Raw genomic sequence first — 20,845 nt, 5'->3', positions numbered from 1 at the left:
CCCTGGTGTAAAGAACAAAAAAAAAAGCACTTAAATTAGGGAACGAAGGAGAACGGTGGCCTTAAAAAGAAAGGAGTGACCTACAGAAGCAAACTTGTTGCAATAAAAACGAATGTCAGTTGTGGATATGCGGCGGTCAGACACATGCTGGTAAAAGTGACTTTGGCCCTTCCAAAGACCACCAAAGGTTAGAACTATTCAGAACCAGGCAAGTTCACTAGTGAGACCGCAGTGTTACATGGAAGTGCAAAGAGTTTTCAAGCAGCATGTGGTATAGTGCAGAAACGGCCAATGTTGTGTTTTTGGTTTGTAAAAGTATATGATCATGGACAACCATCCATTGACTCCCGTTAATTATCTCTGCTCACACTGGTGATAACCATTACAGATCCAGGCAACGTTCTCATTTGTTTTGTCCATGAGTAGAAAGAGAATAAGGTCTTTTTGAGTGGGCAATAAAAATAGGTTCCTCCTGAGTGTGACTGCCACTCGAGCGTTCTTCTCATTAGCTGAGCTCTGGGTGAAGTGATATGATCCATGGAAGAGGAAGATGAAGAGAAGATGAAAGAGTCTGGTTGGTAAATGGTTCTTCTCCACCTATTAACTCTCGTACTCCCCACTGGGGGTGCCATCATACAAAAGAACAAGGTTGTGCTTGCTCTAAAATAAGTATGTGGTGAGGGAGGCAGAGGATCAGGATCCATGAGCACACATCTTGATGGACCACCTAGAGCTCCTCGTATTCCCCACCTGCGCGTGGCAGACTTGGAGCTGCTCCACCAAGAAAGGCCTCCAGTTCATCAAAGTCATCTTTTTCCTTTGTCTTCTTCGATTTTTTCTTTTTCTCCTCTTTCCCCTCTTCTTTGTCTTTGCTTTTCTTGTGTTTACTCTTTTTCTTGCTAGATTTTTCCTCTTCTGGAGCCTGGTAGTAAAGAAGAGAATCTTTATTGACAAAAGACTTGCACCCCACCAGTGTTAATTTCGTCGACTAAAACCGACTAAAACGTTTTCGTCGACTAAATTAACACTATTTTAGATGACTAAAATACGACTAAAACTATAATGGCATTTTAGTCAAAAGACTATAACTAAAACTAAATCGAAATTTGCTGCCAAAATGAACACTGGTGCATGTTCAAAGCTTAATACCATAAATAATAACATATTAGATTTTTCACTCCAGGACCAGCAGTAGTATATAATGAGTTTGGAAATTGTAGAGAAATGCTTAAATAATGCATTACAAATTACAATTGAACTACACCCATTCCATTATAGATGACTAAAATGTACTGGAGTTTTAGTCGACTAAAATGTACTGGAGTTTTAGTCGACTAAAATGTACTGGAGTTTTAGTCGACTAAAATGTACTGGAGTTTTAGTCGACTAAAATGTACTGGAGTTTTAGTCGACTAAAATGTAGGACGTTTTAGTCGACCAAAATGTAGGACGTTTTAGTCGACTAAATACGACTAAAATTAAAACACTTGCAGAAGACTAAAATGGGACTAAAACTAAAATGCCATTTTAGTCCTAAGACTAAAACTAATTTGAAATTTGCTGCCAAAATTAACACTGCACCCCACAGTAAAAAATGTTGAAGGGCAAACATCCTTAAAAGTATGGGGTTAACTTTTTTCCCAGAATCATACTTGCCTAGCTGGACGCAGCATCTGTCCCCCGCCACCTCTATGACTGAGAACGCAGCCATTTAACACTGCAGATCGCTCAGTACTCATAGCTCACCCAGCAGAGAGCCGCTGACTCTGCTCTGCACCACCCCCCCCCCCCCCACTGTCTCAAACGTGCTCTGGGCTGTGGAGGGGGCGGGAGCAGCTGGCTCAGGCTCTCAGCGGCTCACTGAGAGGCTGAGCCGGGTGGCGGTCCAGGCATGTGGGCAGATCCAGACTCTATTGACAAGATCCTGCCTGAGCCTGAACCGGCTCTGTGACATCAGCAGACAGCAAATTTCAGCCTGCTCTCTGCTAAAAATGGGTCACAGGAGTGCAGAATGAACTGTACTCCTGTGACCCACAGGAGAAGTACAGCCTAACATGTTTTGGTTGTACTTCTCCTTTAAAAAATAGAATCCATAGATAAATTTAATTGCAACTAGCTAATTATTCAATTGGCACATAAACTGAATTAGTTTAAATTTTGCTTCAAGTAGTTGTAGTTCAGAAAAGTCCTACCAGACACCACATCCAAGTCCTTCGCTATGCAAGACCATAACCTGGTCTAGAACCTACTCCAGCCTTTGATTGGGTAATTAATTCAAAGCAGCAGCACAGTGATGAGATTACCATTCTGTGCTCTTCTCCAGCGCACAGCGTTGTGTGATGTTGTACAGCAGGGGGTCTCCAAACTTTCAGAACAAAGGACCAATTTACTGTTCTTCAAACATTGAGAGGGCCAGACTGTGGCCAGTGGGAGAAGAAAAAGCCCTGGTCACAACAGGAGTAAAGAATGCCCTATCACTGGTATTAGTGGGAGGAGTACTGCCCCATTGTTGGTATTAAGAGAAGAAATAGTGTCCCATCATTGGTGTCACATGGTGCCACATTGTTGGTATCAGAGGACAGGATATTACCCTATCATTGGTATTACTGGGAAAAAAATAGTACAAATTCTGGATGGACCCTCTGCACACTGTTATACATCCTTTCCAGCAAACTATGCCATGGAAAACAGGGAATTTTTAGTTCACACATATTGCAATACATGCTTTAAGCTGGCCAACTGTGTCAAAGTAATCCCCCTAAAGGCCTTATGGCCCTCTCCCCACCTTGTGTTATTATGCTCCAGGTTGGCATGGTGTCCACCATAGCATTTACTGTGATAAAGAAGTGTAGGACTAGCCATAAGAGGGATTACTTTGGCGCAGTTGGTCAGCTTAAAGCATGCATTTCAATATATGTGACCTATATATCCCTATTTTTCATTGCATAGTTTGCTGAAATCGATGTATAGCAGTGTGCAAAGGGTCCATCAAGAATTTGTAGTGTTAATCTGTGATCACACCCCTTTAGCACCTGATAGTTTGAATACATGTACAATCTACTGGGATTTGAGCACAAGTATATCTTTTCTCTAGTGGAAAAAAAAGGACCCTAAAGTTGGTGTGAGTGGGAGGAAGTGTCCCTATCATTGGTGTCAGTGGGAAGAATAGTGCCCCATTGTTGGGGTCACTTAGTTATAGTGCCCTATTGTTCATATCAGTGACAGGAACTATGCCTCGTTGTTGGTGTAGAAGGAATATTGCCCTGTATCAGTAGGAGGAATAGTATCCCAAGGGCTGATAAAGGCAAGCAAAGGGCCACATCCGGCCCCCTGGCCTAAGTTTGGAGACCACTATTGCACAGTCCTGATTGCCTCTCCCTAGAGTTGTGTTGTGCAGATAATTATAAAAACCTAATATCAAGAGCAATGTGGATAACTTTTGTCAAATTCTTTAATGGATCCTTAAAATAGAGAGAAGATATTACAACTTTGTCCAATTCCAGGCTGAAGAAAAGGTCGGAGGGAATGCAGGAGTTGGATCTCCTGTCTGGCTGGGGTGGTGGGGCACAAGACTGACTGAACAGAAAGGATAATCTTTTGGGGAGTCAAACTGTTCTTATATATGTAGTACAACATTGGATAAAAGGAAGCTGTCTGACGCTTGGCCAAAAGTGGGCCTGTCACTGTGAGCCCATTCGTTCTACCCAACAGCTAAGCCCAAATATTCACTCTCCTCAAAATGTTATATGCCCAAATCTATTTCTGTACATCCTTACTAAATAAACTACAGCAATAGTTCCACCAGACTGATTTACATCACTTTGAATAATGGTATGCTAAACAAGCACATGAAGATACGCTCATCCTGCCACTATATTTAGGTCTGTAAATGGAGGGCTACATTTGGACGTAATTCTTTATAGAATGAAATCTGCTTAGTCTAAATCGGAGTGGCAGCTCAGCAGAAGCTGAGGACAGGTCTCCATGATGGCAGCTTGTTAACTGTCTGCAGTCTTACATAACAGTGACAAGAATGCCAGCAAGTGAAGGCAGCAAGCTGCTCCAGAGACATCATGATTTAATCAGAATGAATGCTTTATTTCATTAACAGGTTATGTCACCTCTTTGCTCTTCTTCTTCTTTTTCTTCTTCTCTTTGCTTATCTTATTACTTTCTTTATCTAGGAGAGAAGATTCAGATATGGATCAGTTCCACTGTATATTTACTATACATATACACACAAAATCTTTGTCATTTATTAAATGTTCACTAGTAAACGAAATTTTTCCCAAAGCTCTATGTGATCTTATAGAGATAGGAGTCTTGCGCTATCACGGATTGATTTATTTAAATTAAAAATGTCTCCCTGATGCAGCAAGTACAGAAATCTGTTACCTTTTACAGTAAGCGAAAGAATATATTGTGGGGGGGGGGGGGGGGGGGAAGCACTGCGCTTCAGAGATCTCCAAGTATATGGTATGCTAATATATTACATAAATATTATTCATGTTGGGTGTAATATATATATATATATATATATATAAACCTAAGAGATGTTGGTGTAACAAAATTATCATGTGATCGCTAGATAGCAATGCCAACGCAGCTTGCTTTGCAGCACCCTTTGTCTTATTGAAACGGTTGAGCTTTCTCACTAAGGATGAGTTACAGCTGCGATTACTCACTATTGTATTGTACTAGGAGTATTGTAAACTCCTAAATGAAGGAAGGATTATATCAAATGTAAGCCCTAAGCCAAATGGTAGATCTAATGAAAGGTTTGTGGCACTTGATGCTGTCAGTAAGAATAAAAGAAGGGCACACATTATGCAAGAAGGATGCAGCTTCTATCTTACCTTCCTCGCTGTCCTTCGGCTCTTTCTCCTCAAACCCTAAACCAAACAGATCACCTTCTCTCATTTTAAAAGAGGCTGTTGGAGGCTTTACTGGCTCAGAAGGACGAGAGGACATGGTCTCTTCACTGGAGCTGTCTGACAGGTTATTCAGCACAGGTAATGAATCCTGAAGAAATACACAAAGCCAATAAGCAAAAAGAGAGATACAATAGATACAAATTTACGTAAAATTTGCATTTATTCACATATACAGTGCATCCGGAAAGTATTCACAGGTCACAGCGCTTCCGTTTTTCCACATTTTATTATGTTACAGCCTTATTCTAAAATTGATTAAATTCATTATTTTCCTCAAAATTCTACAAACAATATCCCTTAATGACAACGTGAATGAAGTTTGTTTGAAATTTTGGCAAATTTATTAAAAATAAATAATGAAAAAAATCTCATGTACATAAGTATTCGCAACCTTTGCTCAATACTTTGTTGAAGCACCTTTGGCACAAATTACAGCCCTTAAGTCTTTTTGAGTATGATGCTACAAGCTCGGCACACCAATTTTTGGGCAGTTTCTCCCATTTTTCTTTGCAGGACCTCTCAAGCTCCGTCAGGTTGGATGGGAGCATCCGCGCACAGCCATTTTTGGGTTCAAGTCTGGGCTCTGCCTGGGCCACTCAAGGACATTCGTAGAGTTGTCCCGTAGCCAGGGCTGCTGATAGAAATCGCGGGGCCCCTCACAGACTACCTGACAGGGCCCCCCAAGAAAATATTAAAGCTATATTTAGCTAAAAATACAATAAAATCATTATTAGCAGAAACAAATACAACATAACTAACTGAATTCCAGCTAAATCTAAAAGAAAAAACTGAGTTAATAAATAAAAATGAAGATGAGATGAAAAAAATATAAAGGCTGGGCAGTTAGAGCTCTGGATCAGAGAGACAGAGGGAGAGAAACAAAGGTACAGAGATAACAAACTCAGGAGCATAGCTAACATTAGAGCCAGGGCTGGGAGGGGGGCCCACACAGGGAGGGGGATTAGTGAGGGACAACTGTCTCTTTCTCAGAAGATAAAAGCTGGCAGCAGGGAGAGACCAGCTTTCAGCTGCTGAAGGAAGAGTTCATCACTAAGCCCCCTCCCTGTTTGGGCCTCCTACTAAATCCAAAGGGGGGCACACAGAAAATGCTGAGGGTAACCTAGCTGTTTTGAAATTGCACTGGGGTGGCTCTGAAATAAATTGCCGCCAGTGATATCCCTACCCCATTTTAAAGCAGTGGTGATGGGAACTCAGGCCTCATATACATGGAGGCTAAAAATAAGCTGGGCATAAAATGTCTGCACCCGAGGAGCTACAGGTGTCACTATATACAGCCTTCTATACAAGTTAATGTTCTCTTGATAAAAGCTGATGCTTCAGATACTGTATATAGATGTTGCAGTTCATCTCACTGCTCCTCTCTGAACTCTCTTCTGTTCTCTGTCTCTTTCTTTCTCTCTTCCCTCCCTCATTCATTCTGTTCCTCTTTCTTCTTCCCTCCCTTATTTGTTCACTCTGTTCCTCTTTCTTTCTTTCGTTATCTCATCCTTTCCTCTCTCTTCATATATCTTTCTGCTCTCTCTTTTTCCCTTTCTGTCCATCTCTCTCTCTCTATATATATATATATATATTCTCTATCTCTCTCTCTGCTGTATCTCTATCTTTTCAGTCTCTCTCTCTCTATCTATCTTTATTCTGTATTATATAATCTTTATCTCTCTGTCTCTTTCTTTATCTTCATCTCTGCCCCTCTCTCTTTCTCTCATCTCTTTATCTCTCTCTCTCTGCCCCTCTCTCTTTCTCTCATCTCTTTATCTCTCTCTCTCTGCCCCTCTCTTTCTACCTACCTCTCTGCTTCTTTCTCCATCTTTATCTTATATTATACAATATATATTATATTTATCTATCTGTCTCTCTCTCTCTCTCTCTCTCTGCCCCTCCAGCTGTAATTCTTTCTATATCTTGTTTTCTCTATCTGTGGCTTTCAGAGTCTCTTTCCCCTTCCATCTCTCTCTCTCTCCTTCTTTCTCCATTTCTCTCTCTTTCTCTATCTGTCTCTCTCCATCTCTTTCTTTCCATCTCTCTTTCTCTGTCTCTCCATCTCTCTCCCCATCTATATATCTATCTCTCTTCTCCTCTCAGTCTCTCTCTCCCCATCTCTCTCTCTCTCTGTCTGGGATTGGAGTTTTTAGATAAAGTGAAAGCAGTGATTTTTAGGGCAGTGTCACAATGCTTCCCACCTCTGGCAGAGAGAACCCTCTTTCTTCATTCATTACATATTGAATTCCTGATACTTTCCCTTGTAACAGAAGTGACAGGATGCATTCAATGACACTGCTATATGGTTAGTTAGCATTTTATTTGCAACCTGAAAAAAAACGTTTCTGTTTTCAGACAGCTTGATTGAAAAGCACACATGTCAAAGCATAACTTTTTTCTATTAACTATAGAAGCCTTTAGGCTGACTTGGGAAATAATAACAGGCAAACACATATTTAGGTACAGCAATCCTGCAAATGTTCACAAAGTTAAACAAATAAAGAGACAATCTGGACTTTCCTTCCTTTATAGCCCTGCCTGACTTTATGTGAAATAAATGTGTCTTCAGACAGTCAGACACACCTGTTCTGCTATGTTAGGCACTGGCAGCCCCACCATCACCAACCTCCTCAGTTCCTTCCTGCAGTGCTGCTTCCTGTGGAGAAATGTCGGCAGTGCTGCTTCCTCTCCACCTCACAGCTTCCACGGGGAGGAGAGCTGAGTGCTGTGAGCAGGGGAAGATAGATCACTCCGCCAGGGCAGGGAAGGCAATATACAGAGAATCCTCTGCAGGGCAGGCACTGAATTGACATGCGCCCGAAATAGGAGAAGTAGTCCCTCCCACACAGTAACAGCACATCACTGCAGAGGGGCCCAGAAAAAGGAAAAACTCACCCAGCTAAGTCATTAGGAGGTGCTGCCTGGTTTTAATTCAGAAAGGCTTTTTTTTATTCTGCACTGTGTGTTTGATTTTTAGATTGCCCGGGCCCCCCTGCTGAGCTGAGGACTCAGGGCCCGGTACAACAGGGCTGGTTGTACTGGCTTATCAGCGGCCCTGCCCGTAGCAACTCTTTTCTTATCTTGGCTGTGTGCTTAGGGCCGTTGTCCTGTTGGAAGATGAACCTTCAACCCAGTTTGAGGTTCAGAGCACTCTGGAGCAGGTCTTTATCAAGGATGTCTCTGTACATTGCTGCATTCATCTTTCCCTCGATCCTGACTAGTCTCCCAGTTCCTGCTGCTGAAAATAATCCCCACAGCATGATGCTGCCATGCTTCACTGTAGGGATGGTATTGGACATACCATCCATTGGTGCAGGCAGTGCCTAATTTCCTCCAGACATGATGCTTGCCATTCAGGCCAAAGAGTTCAATCTTTGTTTCATCAGACCAGAAAATTTTGTTTCTAATGGTTTGGGAGCCCTTCAGGTTGGTAAACTCCAGGTGGAATTGGGCTGTCATGTGCCTTTTACTGAGGAGTGGCTTCCATCTGGCCACTCTATTATACAGGCCTGTTTGGTGGAGTGCTGCAGAGATGGTTGTTCTTCTGGAAGGTTCTCTCTCAACAGAGAAATGCTGGAGCTCTGTCAGAGTGTCCATCGTGTTCTTGGTCACCTCCCTGACTAAGGCCCTTCTCCCCAGATTGCTCAGTTTTGCCAGGCGTCCCTCTCTAGGAAGAGTCCTGGTGGTTTCAAAGTTCTTCCATTTACCGATCATATGGAGGCCACTGTGCTCACTGGGACCTTCAATTCTGCAGAAATTTTTCTGTACCCTTCCCCAGATCTGTGGTCTACAGACAATTGCTTCAACCTAATGGCTTGGTTTGTGCTCTGAAATGCACTGTTAACGGACCTTATATAGACAGGTGTGTGCCTTTCCAAATCATGTCCAATCAACTGAATTTACCACAGGTGGACTCCAATCAAGTTGTAGAAACATCTCAAGGATGATCAGTGGAAAAAGGATGCACCTGAGCTAAATTTTGAGTAACCTGGCAAAGGCTGTGAATACTTATGTACAAGTGATTTTTTTTTTATTTTTTAATACAAAAAATTTTTTTTTTAATACATTTTCAAAGATTTCAAACAAAGTTCTTTCACCTTGTCATTATAGGGTATCATTTGTAGAATTATGAGGAAAATAATGAGGGCTGTAACAAACAAAATGTGGAAAAAGTGAAGGGCTGTGAATATTTTCCGGATGCACAGTACATATATATATATAATTTGCAAGCATCTCAAATATTGTGCAAGTATCTCACAAGTATTTACATATTTATTATACATTCACATCAGTCCTTGCCCTCAAAAAGCTTACAATCTAAGGTCCCTAACTTACATTCATACATACACATACAAGGGATAATTTAGACATAGCAGCATAGATAGACTGGGAGAGGGATGAGACAAGATTGGAAGCCAATCACATGTGCTGCATGCAAATGTATTGACAAGGAAGTTATTACCTTTTGTATTACTCGCCGCTCTCTTTTAGATTGTAAGCGGTCTATTTGTATTGGAACTGTTCTGTTTCCCTTTATATTGTAAAGCACTGCAAAAATTGTTGGCACTATACAGTATAACGGCCTGTTCACACAAACGTGCAATAGAATGCTCAAAAAGTGGATGTGCATTGCCTTTCACTGATGTGTGTTGACATGCATATTTATGTGCATTAAATTGACATTCATTTTGCAGGTTACTTCCTCTGACACCACATCAGTTTCCTGTTTGTGGGCAAAAAAGAAACCCCACAGAGGTGATCAAATACCACCAAAGAAAGATCGGTTTGTGGAAAAAAAAGAAAAAAAAAGAGGATATCAATTTTATTTGGGTACAGCGTCGCAAGACCGTGCAATTGGTAAAGTAACAGTGCCGTTTTGCAAAAAATGTCCTGGTCATGAAGGGGGGTACAAGTTTCCGGGGCTGAAATGGTTAACAGGCCCAATTGTGACTGTGCTAGCTTTAGGAGTAGGAGGATGCAGATGACGAGACTGGGGGCAAGCCAAACAGCGCTATTGAGCGCATCCATTGCTCACACAACATGAGAGTAAAGGGCAGTTTTGGACCTTATACCAGGATTTACGATGTTATTCCTCTTATTCGATTGTGCATTTTAACGCAACGCACATTGCACCAGCACTGTGGTGTAAACAAGACACAAACAATTGTTTTCTGTGTCCTTGAGGCGGGAAAAAGACCAGGGGCTTTGATCCCACGACGCCCCCTTCAGACATCAGAAGGGAGCGTGAAGATCAGCACTGGGGTCCGGACCCCTTTACATTACACAGCCCCTGTACCTCTGCACCCCTTTACATTACACAGCCTCTGTACCTCTGCACCCCTTTACATTACGTAGCCCCTGTAGCTCTGCACCCCTTTACATTACACAGCCTCTGTACCTCTGCACCCCTTTACATTACGTAGCCCCTGTACCTCTGCACCCCTTTACATTAAACTGCCCCTACACCTCTGGACCCCATTACATTATAACCGCTGTACCTCTGCACCCCTTTACATTACACAGCCCCTACATCTCTGCACCCCTTTACATTAGGCAGCCCCTGTACCTCTGGACCCCATTACATTAGGCAGCCCCTGGACCACTTTACATTACGTAGCCCCCACACTTCTGGACCCCTTTTGCAGAGGGGAAGACACAGGAGCGGAGCAGGACAGAGGCAAAACTGGAGAGAGAAACAGCAGTGCCAGTGCTAAATATACAGCAGGAGCTGCTGGTGTTAACTTTCCAAGTTAACCTATTAGCCCTGAATCCCAAGGCTTGCAGTTGGCCGGGAAACTCAGGGCTATAGTATGCAGTTTGCACATCGTGATTGGTTGCTAGACGGTCCTAGAAACCAATCACGGTGTGCAAACTGCATACTATAACTCCGAGTTCCCAGCCAACCCCAGGCCTTGGGACTCAAGGCTAATAAGTTCTCATGAGCAATATGGGACCTGTGGCTTTTTGAGGGCCCCCTTGGGGTTAAAGCCTGGGTCAGCCCCCCCCCCAAAGCCTGGGTCAGCCCCCCCCCCCCCATGCCACTGGCCTTAGTTCAATATAATAGTACAAAAAAAAGGTAGGAGAAGGCAGCTTAGAGAGTAGGGGGCAGAAGTCATTAGTCTGCTGCTGCTCCTTCACTGTTCAGTCAGCAGGCTTCAGGTGAAAGAGCATTTTACTGCATTCCATAAAGTGTCACTAAACCCAGGACCCTGCATTTACTATATCTGGTCTCCCACAGTACACAGAACATGGAAATGCAATTCTTTTCATAGATATAAACTGCTAAATACCTTTTCTTATCAGCAGTTAGAGCAGTCAATGTCTGCTTAAAGCTTACAGGAGGAGTTTTCATTCTTCCCTGATTGTCCTATGAGACTGCAGGACCCCTGACCCTCTTGTCTGGACAGTGCTGATTGGCCCTGGGCTGATCGCATGCACTCTCCCAAGGAAATATAAAACTCTCTAGCAATACACACCAAACTGAGCATGTGCTGCTTGCCCCCAGGGCCCTGTTCTGTCAGCAGATGGATTGGGGACAGTGGAAGGAGAGGATCAGAGAAGACAGGATCAAACAACCTTTTTACACAAAACAGGGGATTAACCCCTTATGTTACACAGGGAGTATAACAAGCATGCTTTACTGCATATACAGACTGATTTTACTGTTGTGGGCTTAGTAACACTTTAATTGTAAGAGGTGATATCCAACTGGCTGCGTTGTGTAAATTGTAGGACTGTATGCAAATTTATACAAATTGTTTGGCATGTAAAACTTTTTCCATATATACCGTTCAGCTATAACCTTTATGACCACTGACAGGTTGAGTATGCAACATTATCTTGTTTTAATGGCATCTGAATGTCTGTGGGATATTGTAGGCAGCAAGTAAACATGTCCCTGAAGAAAAATAGGCATCAGTTTGTTGTGTATGGGGCTTTGTAGCCGCAGACTGGTCAGGGTGCCCATGCTGACCCGTCTCCACAGCCAACATCTAATGGGCACTTGAGCATCAGAACTGAACCGTGGAGCAATGGAAGAAGGTGAAAGGAAAAGGTGGGGGGCTACACTCAATACACTACAGTCACTAAATCCCAGTGCTACTGTGCATATACATCTGTATGACTCAAAATGTAACTGCTCAGCTCATGCCCAGGAGCTGGCATGCATGAGCGGAGGGGCAGCGTTCTCATCCAACATACAGGCAGGTTGTGGCTTTTTCTAATGCAGGCAGTTTGTATATGGTTTTTAACAATGCTATGTCAAGGAAAATTCCACACTATATAGCATTTTTTCTTGGGTTCTATGGTGGAGTTACCATTAGACATAGACAACTTATCTTCATAGTAAAAGTGCATATTGACCTTTTTTTTGTCTAAAGAGGTCACATTGGACTGGTGAGTGTTTTATGTATAAGAGCAAAATTTTTTTTTTATGGTGAAGGTGCAATAGTGAAAGAGCACTGAAGATTTATGGACTTAAAGCGGAGTTTCACCCTGGAATACTTTTTTTTAATAAAAATACAGTCAGGGCTAGTACATTCCACAATGGATAGCCTCTGATCTGTCCCGGGTTGCACTTACCTTTTAGGAGAAATACTTACCTTGAAAATGTATTGTCCAGCGCTGCCATCTCAGGTGTGGGCAGCTTGAATCCAGCGCGATCCTCTTCTGTGTCCTCTTCCTTCTTCTTCGGTCCCACGATGCACTGCACCCACCCCGCCGTCACTTACGGTGCCGCAACGTCATCCCTCCACAGCTTCTGGGCATGCATAAGTTATGGATAATCTTCGTATGTATTTAGCCATTTGCCTTCACTTAAGCTTAATGTGTATCTACTGTCAACATTTAAGATCATATATTAATTTCCACATTAAAATTCAATTTTTTCTAGCCTACTCCTATTAATCAGAATCTTGAAGTTTGCAAAATTACTTTGTGAAGATCCCCATACATTTACTTCCCTGGATTCTTTGACACACAATTACTGTATCCTGCGAGTTGCACTGCTGTGCCTCACATTTCACAGAGCCTGCCTTCTGAAAGACAAAAGGCGCTGGGAGGAGGAGTTTCAGGAGGCGGAGTCAGTACAGGAATCACTGCTTGCAGATAGCAAGGTACCATGGGATATGTAGTCCTCAGAAATTGAACGTAAACCAAAGGAATGCGCAGAGAAGCTGCAAAGCATGCACAGAATCCAGGAAATTGTAGAAAGAGATGGCCAGCAGACAGGGAGAACTCATGAAAGGAACATTTTCAAGTAAGCTTATAATGGATTGTCAAATAAAACTATTGTTTGTATTGACATTACAATGCTGATAAAACAGGAATGTATGCTGTGACAGATCTTCTTTAAATCTGAAACCCAAACCACCAGAAATATGAAGGCTGCCTACCCTACTGGTGGAAAATTATGCAAGAAGCCTTAACATTCCACATTTATAACTGCCTCCTGAACGTGATGGTGATCCTCTGACTTCAAATGTACAACCAAGGACAAGTATGTGAAGTCTAAACATTTGGTCTGCATACTTCTGTGACAGTGACTCAGTAAGTACTAAACCTACTGAATCACAGTGACAAGCAATAATTTCCAGACCAAATGACCAATGCCCCCCATCCTGCCCACATAATACATTTCAGGCGCTATAAAACAAACAAAGGTGTTTAAATTATTACAGTTAATTTGCTTTAGAAAGCAGCCACAGGCTGATTAGAAAAGTCTGTTCCCTGCCAGAATGTTGCAGAGGTGGACCCTTGGAAGCAGTGGTTTAACCATTCTGGCTTCATCTCACCTGAGACTTGGAAACATGGTTTGAATCTTCACTATCAAAATCTGGGTCATCCATGACAAAGGAAAGCATTTGTGTGGCTATCGGACCCTCCTGGTCACTGTCTGAATCCTCTTGCACCTTGACTTTTGCTTTCCTGGATTTGCTAGATGCCGGTGCAAGGGTGGAGGCCGACACTGGTTTTTCGGGGTGAGTTGAAGGTGCTGAGACTTTAGAGGGATTCCTGAAATATAAAAGAACTACAAAATAATCAACTGGAAGAACAACAAAATTCCTTTTGACAAAAAGAAAAAAAAAAACCTGGGAGATAAAATTGCTCCCCAGTTGCTCTGCAATTGTTTAGATCAAGGCACCCTGTTATCAAGAATAAAAAAAAATAAACATTTTAAATAAATTATATTTCTAAGTTGAAGAAAAATGACAGAATGTATATATAAGGTATATGTAGACTTTCATCCAACCAGTAGGTGGAGCACTATCCACCTTCACACACAAGGGAATCAGAGCAGCTACTCCTCCCTTATTGGATAGGTGCTCTGGGGGGGAATTCTCTTATGTATTTTTTTTTTTAAAGATATAAATATTTACAGGGCTTTTTTTCAGGGGGAACGTGGGGGAATGCAGTTCCGGCACCTCCAACACCGAATGTATTTAGGTGCAAGGGGTGCTAGGGTGTGCTGGTCTATTGATGATGGCCGCTGGGGGATCTATTGTCGCTAGTGGGGATTTTTGCGTGGGGGTCTATTGTTGCTGGGAGGGATCTACTGTTGAGAGCGAGGTCTATTGCTGCTGGAGTATCTAATGTTGCTGCCGTAGGTCTATTGTCGCTGGGGTAGATCTATTGTTGGTGGGGTGGTATGTTGTTGTTGGGGGCATTGTTATGTGGGTGATCTCTTGTTCTCTTGTTTCTGGGGAGGGGGGTCGACTGTTGCTGGTTGAGGGATCTATTTTGCTGCTTTTATTGTTATAATTAACAAGTTCAATACAAATTACTTAGCACCGCAGAATGAAACTTGGTTCTGTGTTCTCTAAAAGGGGCAGTACTGGGAGGTGGATAGGGGGTGGGACCAAGGGATGTGCTTGGGGGTGGGTAGGGGGTGGAGACAAGGGGCGACTCTGAAGTGGGGAGTTCCTGCACCTACTCCTACTCTCGGAGGCATAAAAAAGCCCTGGATATATATATATATATATATATATATATATATATACACACACATACATATATATACACACATACATATATACACACACACACACACACGCACACCACAATATATCTATCTATACACACATACACATATTATATTATATATCTCTCTCTATCTATCTCTATATATATATATATATATATATATATATATATATATATATATTTATATACATAGAGATAGAGATATATATATATATATATATATATATATATATATATATCTCTATCTATAGATATATTTATATATGTATCTCTCTATCCATCCATCCATCTATCTATCTCCATCTATAGATTTAACTATCTCCATCTATAGATTTATCTATCTATATCTCTCTCTATCACATATATATATATATCTATATATCTATTATATATATATATATATATATAATATATATATATGTGATAGAGAGAGATATAGATAGATAAATCTATAGATGGAGATAGTTAAATCTATAGATGGAGATAGATAGATGGATGGATGGATAGAGAGATACATATATAAATATATCTATAGATAGAGATAAAAAAAGATAAAAATATAGAAGTGGATTATTATTGCACATCATACTACTATAGCAGGGATCCTCAAACTATGGCCCTCCAGCTGTTGCGGAACTACACATCTCATGAGGCATTGTAAAACTCTGACATTCACAGACATGACTAGGCATGATGGGAATTGTAGTTCCTGAACAACTGGAGGGCCACAGTTTGCAGACCCCTGTACTATAGCTTCCCTTTAATATAAATTGCTGTCCAGCTAATGTGTAAGGGGAATTAATGTAGAATTCTGGATTGCTATAACAGATCATTACTGCCATTTCCTGTGTCCAGTGAAGATTTAAGAGCCGACAAGATGTTGGTGCAGTAGTACAAGATATTACCAGCTGGCAGGACAAAACGCAGCAATAAATTCTGTAAGTGAATTACTATGATCAATACTGTACTACATTAAAGAATACAGCTCAGAGGTTGTCCTAAAGAGACCTGCATTCAATGCAGTAGGTTATGCCCTCTGTGTATCCACAGAGTTATTACTCCTCGTTAGTGGCTGTGGATAGGAAGGGATGTGCTGATGCCTTTCAGTGCAGAAGAGAAGGAAAAGCCATTCTGCAAAATGATAATGCTAAAACGGATCAGTGAAGCGTCAAGAGTATATTGTACAATATTTTCAAGGAGTTTCTCCATAGCTGCAAACCTTACAGAGAAGTTGTTTCCTGAAGCATGAAAAAGCGGTCTCTTAAAAACGGAAATTATTGCTTTCCACTTTCCAGTTCAACATACACTCCCGGAATGTGTAGGCTGCAGAAAATGAAGCTGGGTACCAGGATGATATAACTCCAGGGTGCATTTGCAGGAGTCAACATCAATAGAAGCCACCCAACGACCAGGAGAGAGGTCTCTGGTCTCAGAATTGCCAGAGGGGATGACAGAAACAGAGGAGAGAGGGAATGTTGACTTGACAGTGCTGGAGGAAAGATAATTCATTTTTACTGTAAAGCCACAGTCCACCATTGCCCACCTACCTTTAAAATATTCTCTCTATGTTTTCCTTAACCACTTGCTACCCAAGCCCTCTCCTATATGTAAAAATCATCATTTTTTGCTAGATTACGCAGAATGTCCAAACATTATATATGTTTTTTAGCAGAGACCCTAGGGAATAAAATGGCAAAGCACCGTCCCCCCTTCTCATGATTGTTTTTACATGACAGGGAATCACCGGCAAAAAAAGAGAATATCTGAATATCATCATTTAGATATCCCCACTCAAAGTCTATGACGTCGTTGGGCGAAAAGTGGTTAAAGTGGATGTAAACCTCAGACATTAAATATGAACAAAGCAGATCACTCGATTCAGAGCACTGTCATTTCTGGCTGCTGCCTCGTTCCTCTGCTATCTGCATGGATCACTTTTGACACGTTTTCCAAAAGAAAAAAGGTGACAGCGAAGGGATCGCCAGCATACAGCCTGTTATCAACAGCCTCAGCTCTGTTCCTGTGTACTGTGTGAAGGGGGGTTTCTCTCTTTCCTCCAAATCAGAGATCTGCAATGTGTAACGTCAGCTTCCAACCCCCTGCTTTTCAGAGCTGAGAGATCCTGTGTAAATTCTGCACTTTGAATGCCTGTAGAGAAGATAAGACTGCAGATAAAAAGGTACAACTTATGCAGGAGGATTTGTTTCATCTATGTGTATCACCTGAGGCCAGTCACTTCACTAGGTATATGTAAGGGTTTACAACCACTTTAAATCCAGTAGTCTTTTGGTTGGTCATGTGACATCACAGGTCATCTCCTTCATCTGGAGTAGGTGGTTTTACCCCAGCACAGAACGTGCAGCAGAACTGCAAGCCTAAGTTTTTTTGGACTGCTTTTTTCAAATGACATGATTTTCTCAGGATCCAAAAGAGAAGACTGACTCAGTAGTGATGCAGCAAAAGAAGACCAGCCAGTGCACACACATATGCAACACTAGGTTACTAATCCCTTGCACCAGGAAACAGCGCTTGCCATATACCTGAACTTGGATGAGTAGAAGTCTGCTCCAGAAGGTAGTTAACCGCTTGAAGACTAGGCCTTTTTCGGACATTTGTTGCTTACAAGAAAAAAATCTGTATTTTTTGCTAGAAAACTACTTAGAATCCCCAAACATCTATATTAATAAAATGCAAGTGTCTCTGCATCCAGATTCCCTGTGTCCGTGGGATTGCCACACTATTAAAAGGGGACTCTGTCCACACTATTATTAAAGGGGACTCTGACCACACTATTATTAAAGGGGACTCTGACCACACTATTATTAAAGGGGACTCTGACCACACTATTATTAAAGGGGACTCTGACCACATATGTTCTAGGGCCCGTTAATTTAACGGGCTTAATGTCTAGTTATATATACACACCGTATTTTCCGGCGTATAAGACGACCCCCAACATTTCCAGTTAAAATATAGAGTTTGGGATATACTCGCCGTATAAGACTACAAGCCGAGCCGATACAGCTCACCTTCCTTTCCTCTCTGCCCTGCTGTAGCCATGAAACTGTGTATCCCCATTAAAGCTGCTATCTGAAAGCTGCTATCCCTACATGCTGATCCAGTGTCCATCTCCCAGTACTCCACACCGCTCACCTTCCTCTCCTCTCCGCCCGCTGTAGCCATCCATCCATGCAGCTCCGTCATCTAAGGGATAATATGCGGCTGTATCGGCTCGGCTTGTTCTGCCAAAATCCGGCGCATGCGCATTTGCGGCAGGGATACCAACTCTCACAGGGAGACCTAGCAGGCCTCAGGAGCGAGACGCAGGGACGCAAAGAAGGTAGAGTAATAGGATACAAGGGCGGGCGGGTCAGACGGGTGAAAGAGGCATGTGTTCCCGACACATCTGCTCACATCGCCGCTCTCTCTCTCTTTTTTCCATACCCCGGGCATACCGGTGATGTTTTTGAGCCCCCCCTCCACCGCATATTCTCCAGTTTCGGCCTATAAGACGATACCCGGCGTATAAGATGACCCCCGACTTTTGAGAAGATTTCCAGGGGTTAAATAGTCGTCTTATACGCCGGAAAATACGGTAATATATATATTTTAGCAGAGACCCTAGAGAATAAAATGGCGGTCATTGCAATATTTTATGTCACACTGTATTTGTGGACTGGTCTTGGAAATGCAATTTTTTGGGAAAAAATACACTTTAATGAATTAAAAAAAACAAAACCCTAAAGTTAGCCCATTTTTTTGTATAATGTGAAAGATGATGTTACGCCAAGTAAATATATATCCAACAACCAACATGTCATGCTTTAAAATTGCGCACGCTCGTGAAATGGCGACAAACTAAGCTACTTAAAAATCTCCATATGCAATGCTTTAAACATTTTTACAGGTTACCTGTTTAGAGTTACAAAGGAGGTCTAGTGCTAGAATTAATGCTCTTGCTCCAACGATGGTGGCAAAACCTCACGTGTGGTTTGAACACGGTTTACATTTGTGGGAGTGACTTACGTTTGCTTCTGCATGCGAGCACGGAGGGATGGGGCACTTTAAATTTGTTTTCCTTTTCTTATTTATTTTACTTTTTATTTTTTCACTGTACTCTTTATGGAGGGATCTAGACCCCAAACCCCTCTTCTGCACTTGAAAGTATTCACGATGCCAAGATCAGCATTTATGAATACTTTCAAATTTTTAAAACTGGTGCCTTTAAGACTCCAGTAAACCCAGAAGTGACAAGGCTTCTGGGTTACTACATCAGAGACCCGTTCAAAGCAGATTCCAGCTTTGTTTGGGTCTCCAGCCAGCCGGCAGACATGCCGGCTAGTCACTCGGGTCTCCCGGTGGGACAGGAGATCCCGGGGCAGAGCAGTGGGAGGGGGGACGTCCCCTACCACTGCTTGTAATAACAGCTAAGCGGCTGCTTAGCTGCATCGGTTGGTATTACAAGAAAGCTGACCATCGGCCCTAAAAAATGGTACCGGGGTGATGCCTGCATCTACAGGCATCACCCTGGTACAACCACTTAAAGCAAATGGTTAAAACTTTTTGCCTGGACTTGGGCTTTAATCCAAGTCCTCAACGCTGCAATTTAACATTTCGAATTAGCCACCATGCAATGGGATCTCACCAAAAAAAAAAAAACTCACCAAGAATATAACTCAGAGTCTATGTCTTCGTCTCCAGCTACTTGCACAGAGGAAATGGGTCCTTCCTCGTCGCTGGACAGAGTGATGTTCTTGCTGGGGATGAGAGCGAGTGTAGATTTTGGGGCTACTTTATCATCAGGATCCAAATCATCCTGGAAGCCAGCCACCATGGGATTTGAGCCCGGTACATCCGCATCACTGTACAGAGATAAAGAAGTTTCAGTGCAGGGAAAAAGCATTTAGTAAATTATGGAAGGTTTGAGTCACACACCAAGATGGGGTAAAAGGGAGACATGACAAAGGACAAATATTGCAGGACATAAAAGAAAAAATACTTGCTATTGCAGCCAGTATTCACATTTTAGCTACAATCAATTCATTCAGCAATAGCTTTGACATTACTTATGTTATTAAAGTGAAAAATGCATTATTTCTGCCCTATATTTACTGCGACACAATTTTTCATAGTACGAAGCAAGGAGAAGTTATGTTTGACTGAAATAAAAGCATTTTTAAAATGTTTGTAAGGCCCCGTTCACATTGCCGCGATCCGACTTGGGGGGGCGACCTCCGAGGTCGCGGTGCGAGCAGAGCGCCGCGACCTCGGAGCGGCCGCCACGGACTTCATAACATTGAAGTCTATGGCGGTCGCCTCCGGGTCGCCCCAAAGAAGCTCCGGACCCTTTTTCTAAGTCGGAGCGACTTGTGTCGCTCCTATTAGAACGGGTCCGCAGCTTCCCTATGGAAGGCGACCTACGGCGACCTGTGAGGCGACCAGGTCGCCTTAGTGTGAACGGGGACTAAAGGTTCAAAATTATAAATTTTTGTTTAAATAACAAACATGTCATACCCACCTGCTTTGTGCAATGGTTTTGCACAGAGCAGCCCCAATCCTCCTCCTCTCAGGTGCCCTGCCAGTGCTCCTTGCTACTCCCCCCTGCTGAGTGCCCCCATAGTAAGCTGCTTGCTCTGGGAGCACTCATGCCTGCTCAGTCCTGAGCGGCCTCTGTGTATCTTTGAGACACAGAGTGTGGTTCAAGCCTCGCCCCCCCCCCCCCCACTCCATCCAATGGCTCCCACTGCTGTGTCTCAGCCAATGAGAAGGCAGAGACCTGAGACAGCTTCTGCTCTTATGCACATCACTCGATCAGTAGGGGGGCTGCGGGGGGAGCTGCACACTGAAGGTTTTTTACCTTCATGCATATCTTCAGCCTTTAGAACCACTTTAAACAGGTTTGTCATTGTATTACAAGACTACAAAAATCC

General features: G+C 42.5%; 1 protein-coding gene across 2 annotated transcripts in view; it reads right to left on the bottom strand.

Moving 5' to 3' along the window:
- Positions 1-707: 707 nt before the first annotated feature.
- RABL6 (RAB, member RAS oncogene family like 6) overlaps positions 708-20,845 on the bottom strand; it is an 83,827-nt gene continuing 63,689 nt past the window's right edge. For both annotated transcript variants that reach the window (XM_082264422.1, XM_082264423.1), the window contains exons 11-15: positions 19,580-19,777; positions 13,727-13,946; positions 4,857-5,022; positions 4,122-4,180; positions 708-922 (exon numbers count right to left, since the gene is read on the bottom strand). In XM_082264422.1, the coding sequence (XP_082120548.1) occupies positions 728-922; positions 4,122-4,180; positions 4,857-5,022; positions 13,727-13,946; positions 19,580-19,777 (838 nt within the window). In that variant the 3' untranslated portion in view covers positions 708-727. The remainder of the gene's footprint in view (positions 923-4,121; positions 4,181-4,856; positions 5,023-13,726; positions 13,947-19,579; positions 19,778-20,845) is intronic.

Source organism: Pelophylax lessonae, assembly GCF_965119305.1.
Source record: "Pelophylax lessonae genome assembly, chromosome: 7".
Taxonomy (NCBI): Eukaryota; Metazoa; Chordata; class Amphibia; order Anura; family Ranidae; genus Pelophylax; species Pelophylax lessonae.
Note: the sequence above shows the minus strand (reverse complement) of the source record. Positions and strands in the feature narration are given on the sequence as shown.